A 21,369-nucleotide genomic window follows, 5' to 3' on the forward strand; every position below is an offset into this window, starting at 1 on the left:
TATTAGGATTTGGAAATAATTCAAGTGACAAAAATAACTTTTTAAACGGATTTGGAATGAGTTCGAATAATTATAGTTTAAACGGATTTGAGTTCGGATAGCATTAAACAGACGAATATCCTATCCATTACCATCCCTATTTCCACGTCCTATGTCAAAGTACATTCTCTATACTCTAATCCCTTAGCCAATCCAGTTTGCACATACAATGTTGCGTAACAGAAGATCTCATCTTGGGAGTTTTTTAAGCAGTTGGTTCTTTGCATTGGTTCGTTTATCAACCGGAATGTTTTTGAGGATCATATTCCGATGCATGTGTGAATGAAGTTAATCTGCTCACTACAAAAGCGGGAACCCCTTTTAATAAACTTCACTTGCAAATTCGGGTACTCCATTAGATACAAAGGAACAAACACTCAAGCTGAATTTTGAAAGAAGAAACGAAGTACAAGACTAGCCACTTTGAGTATGAGCAACTTCCTTCCACTTGAATATTTGATAATTATGAAAAAAAATATTATGATAACCAGCCACAACAGATGTAATGGGATGATGGCATCCGTCCTGTTTGTCGGATATACTCTGCTTGAGCTGCAGTTCTTTCTGCATCTCTATTTTTTCTGGCTTCTGCTGTAGCTCGTTTTTCTTCTGATTTTTGCCTCGCCATAGCAATCTTCTTTACCATCTTTGCTTGAGCCTGGGCTCGCATTTGTTCGACTCTGGCCTGAGAAAAGAGAGAGAGAGATGTAATTTGTAGTGATATTAGCTTTCTACAGAGTCTTGGCAATTTCTTCAGCATTACTTTTATGACGCTCTACCCCGTTATCATTATGATGCCTGGTTTTGAACTAATGAGTAGCTGGGCACTGTCCAGCTCTCTTCAAATTTTCAACTGATAAAATTATGGAATAGGTAATACTTATTCTATTAGACGAGAATGCAATTGTAACTTTTATTGCTCCAAAAATGTTGGCAATCAATTCGACATTTACATACCTCTATTCTCCTCATCTCTGCTTCTAGTTTAGCTTTCTGCTGACTTTCCCAAGCTTGAATTTTGATTTCTTCACGTTTATATCTGAGTTTCAGACATGCTTTTTGTCAGAAAAAACATACAGAAAAATGTAAACTTCATCATGTGCTACTTATATTGTGAGAATACTAATCCAACTACTATTGGGCTTATGGAAAATAACCTTGCTGTATGTTTAGATTTTTCAGCTTCTTCCCATGCAGCTGCACGTTTTTCAAATTCAATCCGCTCAAGCTCTTCTGCATCGACTGACGATGTATTCTTGTCCTGATCTTCTTTACTTGCCCAAGCAGCAATATTCATCTTGCCAAGCTGGACACCTAGGGCTACGATCTCTCTTCTAGTCTTTAGTTTGAATTCTTGCTCAGTCAACTCCTTTTTGCCATTTTCACAAGTACTTTCTGCATCCTCATCAGTGCCATGCTCCATAGGTGTTGGTGCCGGAGCCCCTCTTCGAGGAGTAGATGGGATTGAAGAAGTTGGGCTGCGGAGATCGTGAGGAGTTGTTGAACCCACTGGTGTACCAGTCCTTGAAGGCTCTTGACTTGCAATTGGCGTCATTTCAGTTCCCATGTCTCTCATGCAGACGGATCTTATGACAGGAAGAACTGCAAAATATATCAACATCATCATCTCCATTCCATTAGGCAGGGAACAACAACGCGGTTCATAATAAATATTTGACATCATCATTCCAACATGCCTAGAATTATACCGTATTAAAAGATGGTCAAATGAGAGAATCTCAATGTGCCAAGGCTTTTTCCGACACCTATGAATTTCATTTCAAAATCCTTTTGGTATATTCCTATATCAATAGGTTGATTGTTTCCCCTCCAAGTGCATAAAGTAAGATAATCATGCAGAATCAATTAACAAACCACCTAGACTCTAAAATGTTTGGTTCAGAGGTATATACTAATATATGCCTATTAGGTGCTGAAATAGACATTGTTGTGTTTCCATGCCAATTATATTGGCCTTTCTAATAGCACAATGACAATGAATGGGCAAAAAAAAGTCAAGAATGGGAACAAAGTGTTTTTTGTTGATTATTTTGTTAAAGGGGGCCAAATGTCAGAACAAACCAGTACTAAATGTCAGGATGCATCAGTGCAAAGTTGGTTTTCCCAAATTTAGTTCTTAGAGAAGAAATGCATGTCCGTACAAAAAGGTATTTCATTATAAAAGAACTTTGATATTTATCAGTTAATATTAGCACTTATTTATCTCAGATTAAGTCAGACGCAGTTCTTAACTTAAACATCAGCTAAATCACAAATAAGCACACTTTACCTGCTGTGTCTTCTACTGAACTTCTAGTAATAGCTAGTTCTCTTTGATCCACTTCTCTTAAATCCTTACTTTGAGTGCACTGATCAATGAGAACATTCCCCCCATATGCTTGACCAGAAACGGAGGGAGTTCCAGGGGAAATAAAAGAGAACTTTTCTAATGCCATTTGCGAAGCAGGCTGACAGAAATCTACACGTTTAGTGTCTACGACTCTGCTAAGTGATAGCTTAAGATCATGATTAACTGATTCTGGGGCAACCCTAACCATATTTGTTCCTGGCATCCGATTAGCTTGATTGTATACAGCATTCTTCTTTGAAAAATTCGGGCGCATATTTTGCCTATTCATTATCCATTTCTCTGCATCATTCCACTTAGATGGCATAGGCCTTGAAAATGATCTTGTAAATTGATTATGTGCTGCTCGCTCCTTGTGGAACTCAAAGCTAGATGAGCTAGCATTACTATCGTAATCAAGATTGTCATCTTCTAGTGATCTCATTGGGTGAACTGCACTTGAATTAGCACTTTCACCCTTTGTGAATTGCTGCATTTTAAAGCGACCCATGTTGCCATTTTCCTTTGACAATGTATCCTTCAGCTGGGAAGATGTCTGGTCAACTTGGCTGGGGTCAACCACTGCACCATCCGGCACACTCAGATCTAAGCTGGGAGCTGCGACTGGGTATAACAGTTTGTTATAAATACTCAAAGTTCATTTAAGAGCATGCATCAATTAGAGCAAAAGCAATCCAATATCTAACTAAAGACTTAAAAGAACAGAGGGGAAAAAATATAAATAAATTGAATTAAGTTATTACCTATCCATTATATGCAAATTATATGACATCAATTTGGAGATGAAGACTAGTAATACCAACCTTCCTCATCATTGGAGGCTAATAAGCTATTCTTGACAAATTCAGTATCCTCAAGCCTTGAAGGTGATGTTCTGGAAGAATTACAGTTTGATCCATCCTTCTTTCTATTATGGTGAGGTCCCAAAAGCTTCATCCTCAGCTTAGTTGGGGATATCATACCAGTCTGCAATTGATAAATCAAAACTTAAGTAATAGGCTTTTCTACAATCGTTTCTTTTGCAAAATCATAGAAGACTATTCTCAAATTCAGCTAACTAGCATTAACTTGAAGAAACAAAAGAAATAGCCGTCAAAAGTTAGACCTTTTAAAATTCAATGCCAATAATCAGAAAAACTCCAAAAATTCTAACCTCAACTAAAAACTTAAGACTTAAAAGAAAGTTGAAGAATTAAGGCAATTCTTAACTTTTTTTCCAAACGCCAAAAGTAAGCATTCTGAGCACAAGAGAAAAAAATTACTAACTCGAAAACTTTGCAAAACTCAGATCATAAAAGAGTTAGTTGGCAATAACAAATAACGTTACTGCCTCAGCTTAGACAACAAAAAAAAAAGGAATAACAATTACTCACAAAATCCACAAGCTACGAAAGAATGGAGAGGGAAAAAAAAAAAAAACGCATTACTGTGGAAGTCACAAAAAGAAAAAATCAAGAACAAACAAAAATAAGAAATGGGACTTTGAATATACTCATAAAAGCAGAGTTCAAACACAAACAAACCTATTACCTGAACTTTGTGTATCCTTTCATACTCCATTAGATAGATCTTTCTGTCTCTCTAATAAAGAAGCAAAGAGAAAGGAAGCTACAAGCTTACGTCTCTCTCTCTCTCTCTTTAGCTTAACTAAATTTGGCTCTCTAATAAAGAAGCAAAGAGAAAGGAAGCTACAAGCTTACGTTCTCTCTCTCTCTCTCTCTCTCTCTCTCTCTTTCTATCTCTCTCTGTGTCTCTGTTAAGAAAGAGCTGTTCTCTGTAGCAGGACAGGTCACAGGTGTGCAAAGAAAAGAACTGAGCTTGATTCCTGTTAATCAAAGAAAGATCCAACCTTTCTTTAGCTTCCCTTTCTCTTCACTACCCCACTTCGAACTCGCCACGTCACCATGGGTCAAAATTTCTATACATAAACAATCCTACCAAGAATGGTGGTCGGCGATTTTTTTTACCTTGACCAGCCGAGGAATTTCCGGTTTTCTAAAAGAAAGAAATGTGCTAATTACTGTTACACCTAGAAAGTTTATCATAACATGCACTTTAGCCACTTTTTAAGTAAAAAAGAAATTCAACTCCTCGACATGTATGTTTCTGATCTTAATAACTAAATGATATATAATTGATACTTAAATAATAAATATATGTTAATTATTTAATAATTAATCTAAATATATTTATATAAATATATTATCTTTGTGATGGATAGGAATTTTTTTAAAATTCTTTTATCATTGTTAAATGAAAAATGTTGAAGGAATTAAAGTTTTCGATAATACTAATATTGGTAATTTTTTTATATATCTAAAATTGGTAGAAGTATAAAAGAAAATATATCTGTGAATTGTTTTTCTTTTAAGAATGCGATATAATACTTAATATATGTGGTTCAGTGTACTTAACAAAATTAAATACAACGTTATAATACTTATAACTTTATTAATTTACTAGATTTTGTTGATTTTTTCTCTTTTTGACTTACATTTTTTATGTCATCTAAATACCACATTAATTAATGATACTATTAATAATACATTAATTTGTTAAGAAAAAATTATCCGCTTAAAATTAAAAAGTAAATATAAAAATAATATTTTGTGATTTTACTAGTTTACTACTTTAAGAATATATATTTTTCAGATAAAAAAAGACATGATTAAAAATTATAATAAATTTTTTTTAAAAATTTTAATTTATAAAAAATTAATTATTTTTATTTGAATTAGTCATCGTTATAATATTGTTCGTGTTTGAAACGCGAGTTTAGAGCTTGATAGCTCTTATTTTTGTTATTTGGCCATTAAATTAATTAATAACCTTTAAATTTTAATTTGACGATCACAATATAAAATTATAAATTGTTAAATTTTAAATTCATATTATAAATAATATAATAATGATAATTGATTAAATTGTTAAATCTTTCTATCAAAATGTTTTAATGGCTAGATTTTCTTATCACAATTTATAATTATATTTTTTTTATCTAAAAAGATATACCTAAAATTATAAAATAATAAAAAATACAAATTATATACTTTTTTTCTAAAATTAAATATTAATGAAATCACCGACATTTTCTCAACTCTCCTTTTATATGTTTTAGGGATTGAAGTATATTTAAGCTTTAGATATTAGAGCTTATAGCAGAAGAGGCCTTTTTGTTTCTCCCAAAACGCCAAGTGTCATCACGAGATTTTTAATTCTTAAATTGCAAACATTATAGCATATATAATAGTAAAATATAACGGTATTTAATATTATATTTAAAATGAACTTCTATATTTATTATTTGATACATTTAATATAGTACTCATCTATAAATAAAAGAAATTGATTAATAAATTTCCAACCAATATTAGAAGTAACTGATTAAAAAGAATAAAAGTAAGTTGCTGTAACAGTTCTTGAATTCAAACAAAGGCAAAGGGTAAAAATTGTGGGGAATGATTTAAAGGGAACAGTACAGAAATGATGGAAAAACAGTAAGAGTTCCCCCTTTGCTCTGTATAGTAAAGCTGTTGTTTTAAGTAAGTTTTGTTGTTGTCATTATCTTTTCATCAATCAGAAAATAGGTTACCAAAAATAAGTTATAATGGAATTTTCTTTATTTTTGTTTACGCTCTGTTTTCTTTGCTTTAATTGTCACTTCAGAAACTAAAAGCCTTTTTGTTATTGGATTTCATGTTTGACTGTTTCGCTTTTGCATTATTGTCGCTTTGACCATTTCGATTTATTATTATTGTGTTATTTTCTTGTTAAATAACAATTTTAATATTAAGAAGTATTACTTGACAAGTTACTTTTTATTTAAATAATAACTATAGCTTTTATTATTCTTAATATTAATTTATACAAAAAATTCAACAATTTGTATTTATGTAGAACCGCAGCTTTCAACTAATAATTGTTTTAAAAAGAATCGACAATATAAACTTAAAACAGTGAGTTTTAGATTTAATTACAAAACTCACAATTTTAAATCTAAATTAAAATCAATTATCCGAGTATGTTTGCTATATCCACCATCATGCAAGAACTAACACGTCTTCCACCTCCACCGCCACTCCCGCTCGTCATCATGCTCGCCATCCCCAAAGCTCATGTATCCAAATTAGAAAAAGAAAAAAGACAAAACAGAAACAAAACTTCACCACAAAAAGAAGAAAGGAAACAACAAAAATTGTTTTCTTGCACAATAACGCCCATCAATTCAAAATTAAAATTTTGTTAAATCTCTAGCTATTACCAACTCTGTAATCAATTTTTGCGTTTTTTCTCAACAAAATTACAATTTTTTTTAAAAAAAATCTTTATATCTCTATTATTTCTTCATCAATCAAACTTTTTTGCATTATTTAGCTCTTCATAATGAACAAAAATCTGCATCATCGCCGTTATCCTATATGTACTAACAGTAGATACTCACAGCTGCTGTAATCACAACAACTAAATACTAAAAGAATTATCTTTGTCACTGTTATTGAAATTGAGATCAATATACCATAAAGAGAAGAGGAAGGTTCAAAAAGAGACGAAGCAGAATTAGTATATAAAATTTGCATTCTTTATTATTTTTCTTGAGATCAATGAAGAAATAATCTATGATTTAGCCTAGATAATTTTATTTTAAGAATGTCATGAAATAAAAAGAATTAAGAAATTATTTTAAAATCTTAGATTTCAAATACAATAAAAGAAATAATAATACTTTATTTAAACATGGCAAAGCTAAAGAATATACATGATTTTGATATCAAGAAATATGTTTATCGAGCTTATTAAGGAAAATATTAGTTTTTGGGTAAAAATATTCAATTTTCACAGATATTTTTGTTGCTAATTTAGTGATTTGGTTTTATTAATTTAGGTTAAATTTCAATTTATTAAAATTATGTAGTTGAAAATTTACATGATAAATTAACGCTAGAATTTTAGTTGACGGTGCAGTTTCTAATTTAGAAAGAAGGAAGAATCTGTTTTGTGGAGGAGGGAGGAGAAAGATATGAAAAAGCTGTACTTTTGTTTTCTGAATTAAAATAATATAAGAGGGCGTAAATTGCAGAATTGCAAAGTACTCTCGCCCGTGTCCTCTGATCCATAATCAGACGTCAAAGTTAAAAACTATTCTGACATATTCTTACAAGTGGTTGAGATTTTCCTCAAAAAATTGACTTACATTTGAATCTTCTATTTTGATTTTATTGGCTTCTTTCCTGTTTATTTCCTCACAGCATCTTTCATCTTCAACTAATATTATTTTTTTTTTAGCTATAAATAAATAAAGAGAGACTCAAATTTAAGAATTTTATTTAAATTGATATAATCTATTATCAAGTATTTATATAAAAAAAAGATAATTACACGTATAAATTGCTACAAACTTGACAAGTATCCCTTATTTATTAGTGACGGATAATGAAAAACCTATGCAAACTTAGGCTGAAAAGACAAAAGAATTTAGCCTAACAAAATGGAAAATTAGAAGCGATAATCACGCCTGTGTCTTTGCCTTCAATTTATGATATAAAAAGTAGACAGAAGAAAAACTATATACACATGAGAGCAGAAAATCAAAAAAGAGTTATTGAAAGGAATGTGATTAGAAAGAAATGAAAGTAGTTATTAGTCAAAGATACTGCTGAAAGAGAACATAAAATGAATTTTAAAATAAATCAGCTTTATTAATGATAATAAATGGGTTTGAAAGAGTGTCAGACTCTTCCTCCACAATGGTTTCAGAATTCTGTAATGTGACCCTTTCCCTTTCCCTTGAACCAACCACCTACGCCCCCTATTCCCTTGGGAAGCTTTTACTATCACTCCATAAGGGCACCCTACTATTTTTTTAATTGCTCACCCTAATAATATTTTCTATTAAATTATAATAATTATTCAATTAATTTTTATTTTTATTTATTTTAAAATATGGTATTTTATTTAAACTCTTAATAATAATAATAATAAAAAAAATATAAACAAATAAAATGTGATACTTTCAAAGAAAAGAAAAGAAATAAGTAAAATACTCTTAATGATTATTAGAATAATAAAACACATAACTAAATATTATATTATTATAATAATATTATTAATAAAAGTATGTGCTAATTGCTTACACTATATGTAAGCGTTGATAGCATTGCTCTTAGAATATTATATTTCACTTTTATAATTATAATTTAAAAAATAATATAATTAAAATTATAACATTATATTTAAATTTTTCCTGAGAAAATAAATTAATCGACACCTATGCTTAAATATGATTTGAATGTAACAAATTATACAGAGAGCCGGTTAGTTTTACGTTTTTTTTTTTTTCATACCAAAACTATTTTTGTATTTTTTTTTAATTATAACTTCTACGAAAATTGAAATCATGTTATTATAACTTTAAAATAGAACTGTTATTATACCCGAAATATTTAACTAAATAAACATTTTGAAACACAAATTTGATAGGGTGAATGAAAAAATACCCTTGACACTATTAAGAAGTATTAGCTAACCCTTTAACAACATATATTCAAAGAGAGGTTAGATTTATTATTATTATTGTTATTATGATATCAATTGTTAGGGTAAGTAGGCTTCCATAGATTGAGCAGGTTGAAGAGGAGGCAATTAATTTTGTTTGTCCTACAAACTTTCTTCCTCAAACGTTGCCAAGGCTGCTCAACCACTACTGGTACTTCTTTTTTTTAAAGCAAAAATCTGGAGACATGTGCGCCTATCTGAAGAATTTAGAATAAGGAGGATGTATTTGAATATAAAATAAGAGCTTTTAGATTTCCATTTCTAATGAGGATTGAGGAATCATAAAATTATCATCTCAAACAATATAAAAGAAAAATAAGTGCTGTACAAGTATTATGCTGTATGATATGAACTTTTTCCTTAGGAAATATATGATAAAAGCTACACTTTTAAATTGTTACAAATAAATTATTGGAAGTTACAATTGCAAAGATTTTTTAAAGTATTTTCAGATATCTCAATTAGGGTGTAATTCATTAAAAAATCTATATAAATTTAAATAATACCATTTAAAAAATATATACACTTTCATCTTATTTTACAGTAATAGGTCCATAATTGAACAAATAAATATTAAATTGTTGATTACAGGACTAAGTTTCAATTGTTAATTAAATTTTCATGATAAATAAATCTTTATTATTAGGTAAAAATACATCAATGTTATTCTACTATTCTTGTTAATCGAACAAACTTGTCACGACCCCATCCGTGGGCCCGTGACCAGCACTAGGGAATGGGTAGGCGTAAGGCCACCGAAACCCGTAGTAAGCCTGACACTCATTGACTTAAACAAATCTCATCTCATTTAATGTTATTAAAGCCACAAATTATCTTAATAGCTACATTTTATATAATTTAATCGATCTGCCAGAAGAACTAGGCGAGACCCGAAACTCAGAAAATTTATAACTGATACATCTACTATTACTACTGCGGAGAATCTAAGATTTTAAAAATTAACATACCAAATCGAATACACCACCCGATGATGAAGGAGTCGGGTTACTGAATAAGAGTCGCGAGAGGACTAACAGTCACGAATCTGAAAAACAGTAAATGGAGACTGTCAGTCTCGAGAGTGAGTTAAAATCAAATAATCTGGGAACTATTGCATTCTTCTCAGAAAACATAGATTGTTCAAATCAGTATATCAAACATGCACATAAATACCTTTCTTCACAGAAAAATATTGATCATTCGAATCAATATATCAACCATGCACGTAAATACAATCCATATTATAATCATACCATAATAAATAAATAAATGAATAAATAAAAATATATTTCTACTTTTACGGGACGAGTGGCTCAGTAGAACCCTAACCCCAAATTCTAACGTACCATTTTGGCTCTCTTAATCCAATAAGATCATGCCCCCGAGAGCAAAGCTCGACCAGAGACCTTACTTCCAGTCTGGTCACTTAAGTATCCAAATAAGTCGGCGCCCCGAGAGCAATGCTCGACCAGGGACCTTACCTCCGGCAATTTACACAAATCAGCCCAGAGAGCCATGCTCGACCGTGGCAAACCCATAAAAAAAATCCGATTACATGTCCATGATCATTCGCGTCCCGATGTAACCCATCAAAGGCATGTTCTACGAAAGCCACATCCCCAAATTGAAATCATCACATATAATAAATATCATTGTATAATGAAATCATTCAACCATATCAAAATAACAATTAACAATTAAGAGTAAGACATCGGGCAACTCATGTGGAAAATCGATAATATTTGGTATTATCATAACATTACTATAATAATACTTATATTACCTTTAATAATGAATAATTCAAATTGAAATTATTTATGTTGCGATACTAATAACCATATTAAGCACGAACTTTCAAAATAGCATATTAAAATCAAACTTAGCAATAGCGCAATGATTAAATGACTTTAACTCGCGACCTCCTAGCTCACTCCGGTGCCTCGGTTGGAGCGAGCCGAACAGACAGATCATCTAATCACGGAAAACAATTTATCAAAACGTCAAACAATCGATCATTAATCCTAGGTCTAGACTCCGCAGGATCGACTGTCTAAGAATCTCGACTCAAGAGAATTCTCACCGAAATCCGGCAGAACCTCCCCTACAACACGAACATTACCCCCCGTGAAAACGGGTCCAGGACTGCCGGAAAAACACTCCAAATATCCAACAATTTAAACAACGGAGTCGGGTCCCCAAACTTCACTATTTCCGACCGCCACACAAAGACAAAATACGAGGCAGACAAACTGACAGACAATTATTTTTGACTCACAAATATCATTAAATAATCAATATAACCCAATAGACACAAATTTAAAATCAAAGGATTTCCAAGATCAACGGCCAGAGAAAATTATCGAGACGCTCGGTCGACTCGCCTCCGGCCGCCGGAGTCCGATCGACGATCTGGACACACCATCGGACTCACAACGACGCGCTAATGACGATCCCTGCTTCCGTTTTTTGATCTGACACCCGATCATCCGGAGAGATTTGCGGACGATCTCGACTGTCGATTTGCAAACGGAGCCCGATCGCCACCAAACCGGTGCCATTTCGAAGCTTGAGCTGAGGAGAGTCGGGATACGTCCTCCGATCGTCCATCCTCCGCCGGAGCTCGCCGGAAAAATCAGAAAATACTGCCACCACTTCGCCGAACTCTCCTCCGGCCACTAAACCGACGCCGGCCAAAGGAAACTCTCCAAGGGAGCCGATCGCCACCGAGATCGGCCGGAAAGGTAGGAAGCCATTTCCGCCGACGCCTGCCACCGCCTCCATCGCCACCATCGGGTGGCGTGCACTCCTTCCGACGCCAACGCCGCCTCTGGCCTCATCCACCATGGACGCCGACGCCCTCTCTCTCCTCCCTTTCTTCCTTTCCTTCTTTCTTTTCTCTCTCCCCGATTTTCTTTCCTTTCAATATCGACATTAGGCCCCCGAACTTTTCTTTATTACAATTTAGTCCCTCAACTTTCTTAATTACTTACAATTTCATCCTGCAGAATTTCAATTTAATCCCTAAACTTCTTTTTAGCCTTTCAATTAAGCCCTTAACTATTTAATTTGGGCCAAAACCGAATTATTGAAAATACACAATTACATAAATACCCCTGACCGACATATTTATTTACAAAAATACCAAACTCACAAATTTCCATTAAACCCTCATAAAAATAACATTATACTTTCAATCCTTATTCCAAAATAAATTTTCAATTAAATCCTACACACAATTAAATTAAATAATCAATTTCCAACTTAAAATTTAATACTACTAATCAATTATAATATCAGTTTTCTCAAAATTCTTTTATAAAAACATCCCTTACAATTTCTATCATAATTTTCCAATATATAATTTTATTTATATAAATATGCATTTGGAGAAAATTTGAATAACTAAATAAAAATATAATTTATTCCTCAAATAATTTATTTAATTAACTCCTTAAAAAGCAAACTAATTGGATAAGGAAAAAATAACTCATTTATTTGTCTAACATTAACATTCAAAATTTGTATTTAAATCATTCCAATTAAACCGAATAAAAATAAAGCTAAAATTAACTTAAATAAAAACTCATTATTAAATATATAAAAAATTTCGGGTGTTACACAACTATTGTAAGATGGAATAAATCAAAAGATATTTTAAGAAGAACACAAACTTTTATTGTATTATATCATTTTCATGATATGATTTTGGAAGGTATGAAGAATAATTATAAAAAGAATTTACACATAATTTTAAAAGAAAGACCTAAAAATCTATTGAACCCCCACAGAACATAGAGGGCCAAATTTATTCTCTGAACAAACTTTCATCTCTAGGGTTGCAAAACTCAATGCCAAAAATTATAAGGAATACTGTTTTCTTTTTGTTAAAAAGAAGGAAGAAGCTTTATAGGATTCTATAATCAATTTGCACCTTTGAGAAAGTAGTATTTTCTAATGATTTCAGGAATTTGTTTCATTCCAAGACTACATAATTCTGTCATATGGTCTCACAAGTTGCATCTTACTAATACATATAATCTTTTCCAGATTGTTGCCTATTTAAAACCATGTTTTATTCGTAAATATTGTTTTCTTTTTCCAGAAAAAGGAAAAGGAATAGTTAGATAAATATATGAAGAGATAGTAATCTAAATCTGAACTCATCCAATCAAATAAAATTCTTCCAACAACAGAGACGAATCTCGTTAGACATGGGACCATAACCTCCCAAACATTTAAAACATTTTTATTCATAATTTAATTTAATATTTCTAGTAATTCTTTTAATGAAATTCCATATTTAGCTCTCTTGAAAACAAATAACGAGATTAGAATGGTATTGCTCTTGATATATGATCATTGATTCTATTTGTTAAACTTACAAATATTTAATTTCGTTCAACATACATATATATATATTCTTCAATGAAATTAAATACTATTGAAATTGATTTTTTCCGACAAATCAATTTTAAGAGTGTACTTTTTAAGGGTGTACTTCATATTGATTTTTTGATGCATTTAAATAATATTTTAGAGTTGAATAATTAGACATCGTTTACCATGAAAAATGACACATTCCTTTATACCAACTAGAATAACTTTTTATAGGTGAAAACATAAACCACCGAATCTCCTTGTAAGCAATCCATTTTAAAATTTACTAAACTTTTATAAAACTGAAATCAAATTGCAATAGTTTGAGTGACGAGTTAAATCAAAATGTGGCTCTTTAGATAATTGAGTACTCAAGTTTTATAGTTTAAACAATAAATATTATTCAAGCTGAATGCTGACTTATTTAATTTTAACTGAATATGTCTAAAATTTAATTTGAAACTCCTAAATCTTTTGAGTTTAAATATTTTAAATATTTTTTTTAAGTGTCTTAAATATTTAAATACTTAATCAATAATAAAAAGAAGTTAAGTTTTTAACATGGAAGTCCATCTAATGTTGTATATTGCAGCTCAACCCTTGTCAAAAGATAACCATACTCACGTACATATGCTGATAAAGAAAGACAGAATCCAAGGAGTCTTTTCATTAATAAAATGACTGTTAATTTTTTAGGGCGATGCACCCAATGCCTTTACCTTTTAGTGGTAAAAAAATGCCTTATTTAATATTTTCAGAATCCACTTTGGGTGGAGACTATTTTTAATTTAATGTAAAAAATGCCTTATTTTTTTTTTTTTTTTTTTTTAAAGAGAAGCTTAACTTTAAATAGCATTATCCAAAAATTGTAACTCAAAGCCGGAGGCAAAAGGAAGAGGTCCCCCCCACCCCATTGTTAGTATAATTAAAAAAGCTTTGATGGGGTCCTCTAGTTTAGAAATATAAAAAAAGGAAAACGGGAAATGGGGAGCAATTGTTTGTATAAAAGGGCTAGTAAAAAGAATTTCAGTGAATCGGAAGTTAAGATATTGAGGGTTGGTGTGTGTGTCCAAAAACATTCTTTATAATTTTATATACTAATATAATGTGAAACTATCATTAAATGGAATTTTGCGATGAGCCCTACTCACATGTATTGTCCCCTTGTCAGTGTTCAATGTCCTTTTGTTTGGATTTACATGAATGGTGTGGGTTGGGATTTTTGACCCACCATCTGGTTGGCTAACCCTGTTCCTTTCAAGTTTCAACCAAAATCAAAATATGAACGCATTGACTAGCCCACTTCTTTGACCACATTCCCCACATGGCAAGATTACACGGCGCCACCTAATTATTCTTCTTCTTTTCATTTTTAGTACAGCTTAATTTTTGACTTCCAACTATACTGACTCTCAGCTTCCCTTGTTGCCTTGTATGTATGGAAATTGTTCCTCTTTCCTTTGGACAAAAAGCATTTATAACGCATTTCTAATAACTTCTCAGAATTGATTAGGAGTACTCATATATAATTTTAATTATATAATTTCTTTTTAAATATTAAATTTGAGTGATCTGGAAATAAATATCTCTTATTTTATACAATTTAAAATAATAAAAAAAATAAATTATTATATTAGAATCAAATATTTTCACTATTACTATCTATCTATTAATTTGAAACTTTTTGGTTAGCAGAAAAGTGTATTCTCTGAATCTAACAAGATCAATTCAGAGTTAAAAGTATCTTTATGATGCAAATGAAATTCCAATATCCTCATTCTCCTATTAAAGAAAAAAATAGTCCAGGTTGAGGTGGGAGGACTGAAAATAAAGGGGGCTGAAGTGGAGCTAAAAAAGGTTCCCTTTTCTTTGAATCTCAAAATGTTATCAGAAAGTACAACTTAGAGGGCATTGTCTCCAGTCTACCTCAAGAGGATGGTTAGGTATCTATCCTAAATACATATATTTGTCTCTTGTTTTGAACAAATTTGTCTCCATTCCATCGTGATCCTGGCAATATTTACAAAAGTTGTACCATTTTCCCTACTTAGATTCCTGCACCGCACATGCCCTCATCTTTCCCTCATTTCCTGTTTACAGCAACAAACCATGCAAACAGAAAAACCAAAAACGAAAAAAGAACAAACCCAGCGACTTAAAAAGTAATTAATTTATTTTGAGATTTTACTAATATCTAAATTAGTGAGTGAGTTGTGATTTTAATAAAGAATAATCTTCTTAATAATTGATAGTTTTTCTTTTTTGCCCAGATTTGCATATTTTCTTTATTTCCTCTTACTCCATTGATCTCATTTTGTCCCTCCAAAAGAAATTCAAACATTTAACAACTGTCAAAGAAATTGAAGAACATGGCATACGGAGCAGGTAACACAATTGGGGGGGTTTGTGGAAAACAACATATCCCAGAGATTTAAAAGCTATTAGATTTTTTCTTCTAAGATTCCACCCTATATAGAAGGAAATAGAAATGTGGGACATGCAATTGGAAAGAATTCTAAGTTAATTAGGACTCATCTCAAAACACATGGAGTTTGACTGGAATGGGCACTATAATCTTGTAGATTTCTCTCACGGGTCCATTTGATTATAACTTTCCCTCCAATCTCTGAAAGTTTTGGTAGGCAAAAAGTCACCTTTTTTTTTCTTCTTTTTTCCTTTTCTCAATCAATGGTGATGCTGGTAAGGTTTTATGGTCAATGATGGTGCATTGCCTTTTGGAAGGATTTAGATAGAGCAGTTGTTGAAGGTGGCAGTCCTAAAATCTCAATGTGGGCTCGTGCATAGTGCTTGTCGATCAGAACCAAAGGAATTAGTTTTCTTATCAAAATCATCTTATTCAAATATATAAGTTAATTAACAGACATGTCTGTGAATATTCTTTTAAAAAAATCTTTCACCGAAAAATTATTTGATACTGGTGGGTATTATTGTTTAACCGCTGTGTATATATATATATTTAAGAAAAAGTTTGGAGCTTGATTACTTCAAAGTGGGTCATCAATATCATTAGGGTAGGGCTAATGAAGTAATGATCACCCATTTGAAAGGTTTGCTTAATTGCCTACAAACATTTGGCAGCTTATGTTTATTCTTTAGTAAATCATGAAGTAGGGCTAAAATCAATTGGCAGTTTATTTCATGTTTAATTGACTAATTTAGTTCATTGATATTACTTTGTTTTCTAGTTTTTGGATTTTATTGCGCAATGTTTAAAATAAAATATATTAATAAATTATTTTTTTTTATTTTTTATTCTTTAAAACTTAAAATAAATTTTCATAAATCAATTTACTTTTTAAGAATTAATAACTCGGCCAATCAAATGTGGGCTATCAACAAAGATCTTCGAGAGCCAATGGAATATCTGCAAAAAGGATTAAAAAGCGCTAGACGGGATTGTCCGATCACTTACACTAATGATAAAGTCAGTAGTTTGTTGGAGGGTGGCTAAATTGTATAAAGGTGTAAAATAGCATCAACCTGTAAGTGTGGTATCCCCATTCCTTATATAGACATTAATAGTCTTCTTGTCATACTAGAAGTAGAACTCCGTAAATGTAGGTCGGCTTAGTTATAATATGACTCGTTCTCTTGGTTGTCTAAAGGATTCTATGCCGCGTCGAATTCTCTGACTAGAGTTCATCAATGATATGATGTTTTAGACTTTCTGTTGTGGTGGAATACAAGCTTGGTCAACCTCTCTTTCTCAGATATTATAGGTTCACTTATAATGCTCTATTATTATCAATAATAAATATTTTAACTTTAAAACATAAAATTTAAAAATAAGAAATAAAAACATAGCAAAACGATCCTTTACATAGATGATTATTGATGGCAAAAACTCATTTAACTTTAGTAACCTTAATTATGAATTCTCTTAAAACTTCGTCCAAGACTATAATATATATTACGAGTTTAGAAGGTTCATAAATGAATAAAGAGAAAAATAGATATTAGTAGAAGAAAAAACAATGTTGTTTAGGTGATTCAGTTTTTTCAACCTATTTTTATGATCTATACGCAAGATATTCTACTAAAATAGTAAACAAAAATAAATATTGATTTTTGACAAGAGAATTAAAAAGCCCTATCACTATACACAATCCAGCAGCTCCTACATTATACACTCTTTTTGCCAACCCATCAATATTAATAATTTAATGCTAATTTATTGAGATATCACTAATAGATAAAAAGAGTCGGACAAAAAAAAATAAAATCTTATGGTATAGCTAAAGATCATAAGAAATTAAGTTAATAGAAAAATCTTAAATATTTACATTTCTCTGCTGTTAATACTAGAATTATTATATTTTCTTCCTACGACCATAATTTTTCTCAAAAGACAAGATTTCAAATGAAATTCAACAAAAGAAAGAAAGTGGAATAGCATTTGAAAACTGCACCTTGTTTAGGCTAATTCACTGTAACAGTGAAGAAGAAGATTGCAAGTATAAGTTTAAAATGGGCCTTTGATGGGAGCCCAAGCCTTACATTCTTGAATTTCCCTTAGATCCAAAGCGAAAATATGCGTCTATTTTCTCACTAAACATGATTTTGGAACAGAACTTGACTATTTTCTAGAAGATTTTGAAGATATCATAACTTTTAAGATGCTTGAATAAATCATGAGTAATTGCAATTCCTTGGTTTATTAGAATTTGTTAATTTTTATTTGGTAAGAAATTTTGTGCTATAACTTTTACTTGTTAAATCAATATGGTTTGCCAAATTAAGTTTAAAATATGATGTGCTTATAGTTAATATCTCTTTTATTCACAAATATTGCTTGAGAAATTACTTTCGACATGATCCTCCCAAGAGTTATTGAACGTTTGACAATCAAAAAGCAAGAAAGAAACAATGTTTCTTTTTGAGACATATGTTGAAGAATATTGCAAATGATGGTTTGAGGTAACATAGTAAGTGATATGCCAATTAATTTTTTAGTTGGCCTTAGAAAAAAACTAAAATCTAGAAATTGAAACTGTAAATGTAATGCAACTCAGTATAGTTGGATTGCAAAATGCATAGAATGCACATAGTTTGCATGTCAGTAAACATATGGTTTAGTGTAACCACAAATTAACACGTGAATTTTTACTTAATATAAACAAAATATTAATTTACATCAGGAGACATTATTCACAAAAGGGTTAACAGTAGGAATAAACATATGTTCAATCTTGGACAATTACCTGTCCTTTCTCTTTGCTAGTCTCTCCATTTTGTAGCATCTGATTATTAGAAGCAAGATGTGGATAACTTACAACATTGTCACTGCTAACAAAAACTACCCTGAAGATGTCATACTTAACATCAAGAGAGAAACGTTCGAGGTATGGAAGCACTGTCTTCCTGTGGTCAGAAGTTATGATCCACGAGTAACAAAAATGGAGGGATCTCCACACATAAAGACATGCCACTCTTGGGATGCTTTGGCAGTTCAAGCAAACTCCTGCATTTGCACCTTCCATCTTCAGGAATCTTGATTTGAACAGTGCTAAATTTGCATAGGAAAGGTCGTTGATATTGTTGCTCCTGGACTGGTGGGGTGATATTATGTTCATGGAGATTGTATCTCCTGTTGAAAATTTTGCGGCAGCTGAGCCGTCTCTCGACTCTCCCGCGTATGCATCGAAGAATCCATGTTCGCTTAAGATTGCTATGCTTGATGTTGCTTTTGTCAGCATTGATAGCTAGTGCAAACAAAATTTAAGAAAAACCCAACAGAGGAAGTGAGAAGTAATTAAGATTTAATGGAATGTAGTAGTGCTTAAACTCGAATTATAAATGATTTTACAATAAGGTTATTATAGTAGTGATATAGAATCCTAAGAAAGAGTGACATCAAACTTACAAGGACCGCAGTCAATAAGTCTTTGTTTTGACTGGATTTCTTGATCCATGCTCCATACCATATGATCTGAAGGCAAACTGAACCAGTTAAGATCTCAAAACAACTTCCGGTATCATATATCCAACCAAAATTACTTAAAAAGTAACAAATTGGAGAAAAAGAAAGAAAAGAAACAGAAAACTCCCTAATGAAAAAGAAATAAAAAAACAAACATTATATATAATATATAGGTTGCCCTAGTATCATATCTGAATGATAGAAACTTAACCCAGTTAATTACTTAAACCTGGAAACAGTAAACTTTTACATAAATAGAAATTCTAACCATATTTCCATGGATGCTTTTGAAAATGGAACTCTGCACACAACCGAGACTCTCAGTGCTTCCAGAAAATTGCTTAAGAGACCCAACAATCTCATCAACCAGCACAGCTGTTGGCCTGAGCACAAAAAAGCTTATATCCAAATTCCTGTTGTTAAAAGGTACAAAGCATCCCATCTCTCTTTCTGCCTTAAACCTTTCCTTCCTTAATTCTTTTCTTTCTTTCTTGCTTTTTTATTTTCCTTCTTGTCTGCTAAAAACGAATCACGAAACTGTCAATAAATCGCCAAAAGGTACTTGAAAATCTAGATTGAAAAGATGTTTTTAAGGTGTGAATTATGAATTAGATTGGAGGGCATAATTTTGAAAGAGGAATTCAAATGGTCAAGGTGATTAGTATTTTCTGTCATTTTTAAGATTTGTTTTGTAAGGTCAAGGAGAAGAAAACTAACATGGGATTCGAAGACTTTGGAAATGGAGGTTCTATTAGTCTTGTATTTTGACTGTTTCTAGATGGTTACAGGATCTATTAGAACAGCAGAACATTCAAATTTTTGTTATTGCTAAACATAAGAAATTAGTCAATATCCCTATTTGCTTAAACCTTTTTTTTTCTATTTCCTTTTTTGGAACAATATATATTGCAAAATTGTTTACAAAAATCATATATAATTTTTCATTAATCATAAACTAGCTTGTCTCACCCAAAAAAGAGAGGATTCACTAAAGATTCATGTCTACTATGACTGAAATTCTAAGAGAATGTGTGAGGACTCTAGTCATAGAGGCCGATCCGATCTAGAACTCTGAAGATGAACAAAAGTACCTAATACAATTAGGACGACCTACAAATATGATTTTTTTTTTTAAATAGACTAAAACACCTTCAACACTTATATAAAGAATAGGGGACATCACAACCACCCTTACATAAATTATTAACTTTATTGTCAAAGTGAATAACCGGATAATTTCGTCCGACGCTTTCTAACATTTCCTTGCAGATACTCTGAAAATTGAAATTAGCTTTTAAAAATTCTTGTAACATTTCCTTACAGGTATTCTGAAAATTGAGATTAGCCTTTAAATTTTTTTATTAATAGCTCGTCTCAGTCGGCCGAGTTATTAATAAATGTATTGAAATTTTAGACCCCGGAGTAAAGTTTTCAAGCCTTTGGAGCTGATAATATCAAATCGTTTGGCAAACATTATTATGATTTTTTCTTTACCTTCGATACTCACGGAGATTATAGATTGGAATATCAGTCACAAAACAACAACAATAATAATATCTAATTACTTTTAACACCAAGAACAACATTTGGAAAATAGATGCCTAACATACTGGACAAGGTGAGTTATAGTTAACCATAATAAAGTATGTATAAATAATAAAGTATGTATGAATTATTAAATATTAAAATATAAAACACTTTATATGTAATAAGAATTTTTTTTTAATTTATTTCGTTGTGATCCAAGAGTGAAAGGATAAAAATTTCTTTTAGCTTAATTAAAGTTTTAAAATCAAGTCTTGGATATACAGTTGCATCAAAAACTCTTATATAGTATTTTATTATCTATAATAATCAACCTCCGACGCATTCTAAATTACTAAATAATTTTTTTTTATGAATATAAAAAAATTATATATATATATTTTTCACAAATAAAGTAAATTATATATTTTTTAGTAATACAATTTAGAAAGTAAAATAGTAAGAAATATATATATATATATTTAACTTATTACATGGCTCAAAGTGGTAAAAAGAAGTAACACAAGTACAGTATAAGAGAATGCAAGTAAAAAAATCTATATAAGGT

General features: G+C 31.2%; 2 protein-coding genes across 4 annotated transcripts; both read right to left on the reverse strand.

Annotated features, from left to right (window-relative positions):
• Positions 1-333: 333 nt before the first annotated feature.
• On the reverse strand, positions 334-4,382 carry LOC8276587. Of its 3 annotated transcripts, none has more exons than XM_015727695.3 (6): positions 3,938-4,382; positions 3,211-3,373; positions 2,330-3,004; positions 1,197-1,641; positions 997-1,078; positions 334-724 (listed from the first exon to the last, which is right to left on the reverse strand). In XM_015727695.3, exons 1-6 carry the CDS (start codon positions 3,965-3,967, stop codon positions 518-520), a joined length of 1,602 nt encoding a protein of 533 aa, XP_015583181.1. In that variant the 5' UTR covers positions 3,968-4,382; the 3' UTR covers positions 334-517. The 3 variants fall into 3 exon arrangements, with proteins under 3 accessions (XP_015583181.1, XP_015583182.1, XP_002532982.1); XM_015727696.3 differs by having other exon boundaries at positions 2,330-2,968; positions 3,938-4,381; XM_002532936.4 differs by having other exon boundaries at positions 2,330-3,010; positions 3,938-4,381.
• A 14,063-nt stretch (positions 4,383-18,445) lies between these two features.
• On the reverse strand, positions 18,446-20,039 carry LOC8276586. Its single transcript, XM_015727699.3, has 3 exons — positions 19,546-20,039; positions 19,221-19,286; positions 18,446-19,059 (listed from the first exon to the last, which is right to left on the reverse strand). The coding sequence occupies exons 1-3, from the start codon at positions 19,717-19,719 to the stop codon at positions 18,541-18,543; spliced, it is 759 nt and encodes a 252-aa protein (XP_015583185.1). The 5' UTR covers positions 19,720-20,039; the 3' UTR covers positions 18,446-18,540.
• Between the last annotated feature and the right edge of the window lie 1,330 nt (positions 20,040-21,369).

The sequence above is a fragment of the Ricinus communis genome, chromosome 5 (genome assembly GCF_019578655.1).
Source record: "Ricinus communis isolate WT05 ecotype wild-type chromosome 5, ASM1957865v1, whole genome shotgun sequence".
NCBI classification, from domain to species: Eukaryota; Viridiplantae; Streptophyta; class Magnoliopsida; order Malpighiales; family Euphorbiaceae; genus Ricinus; species Ricinus communis.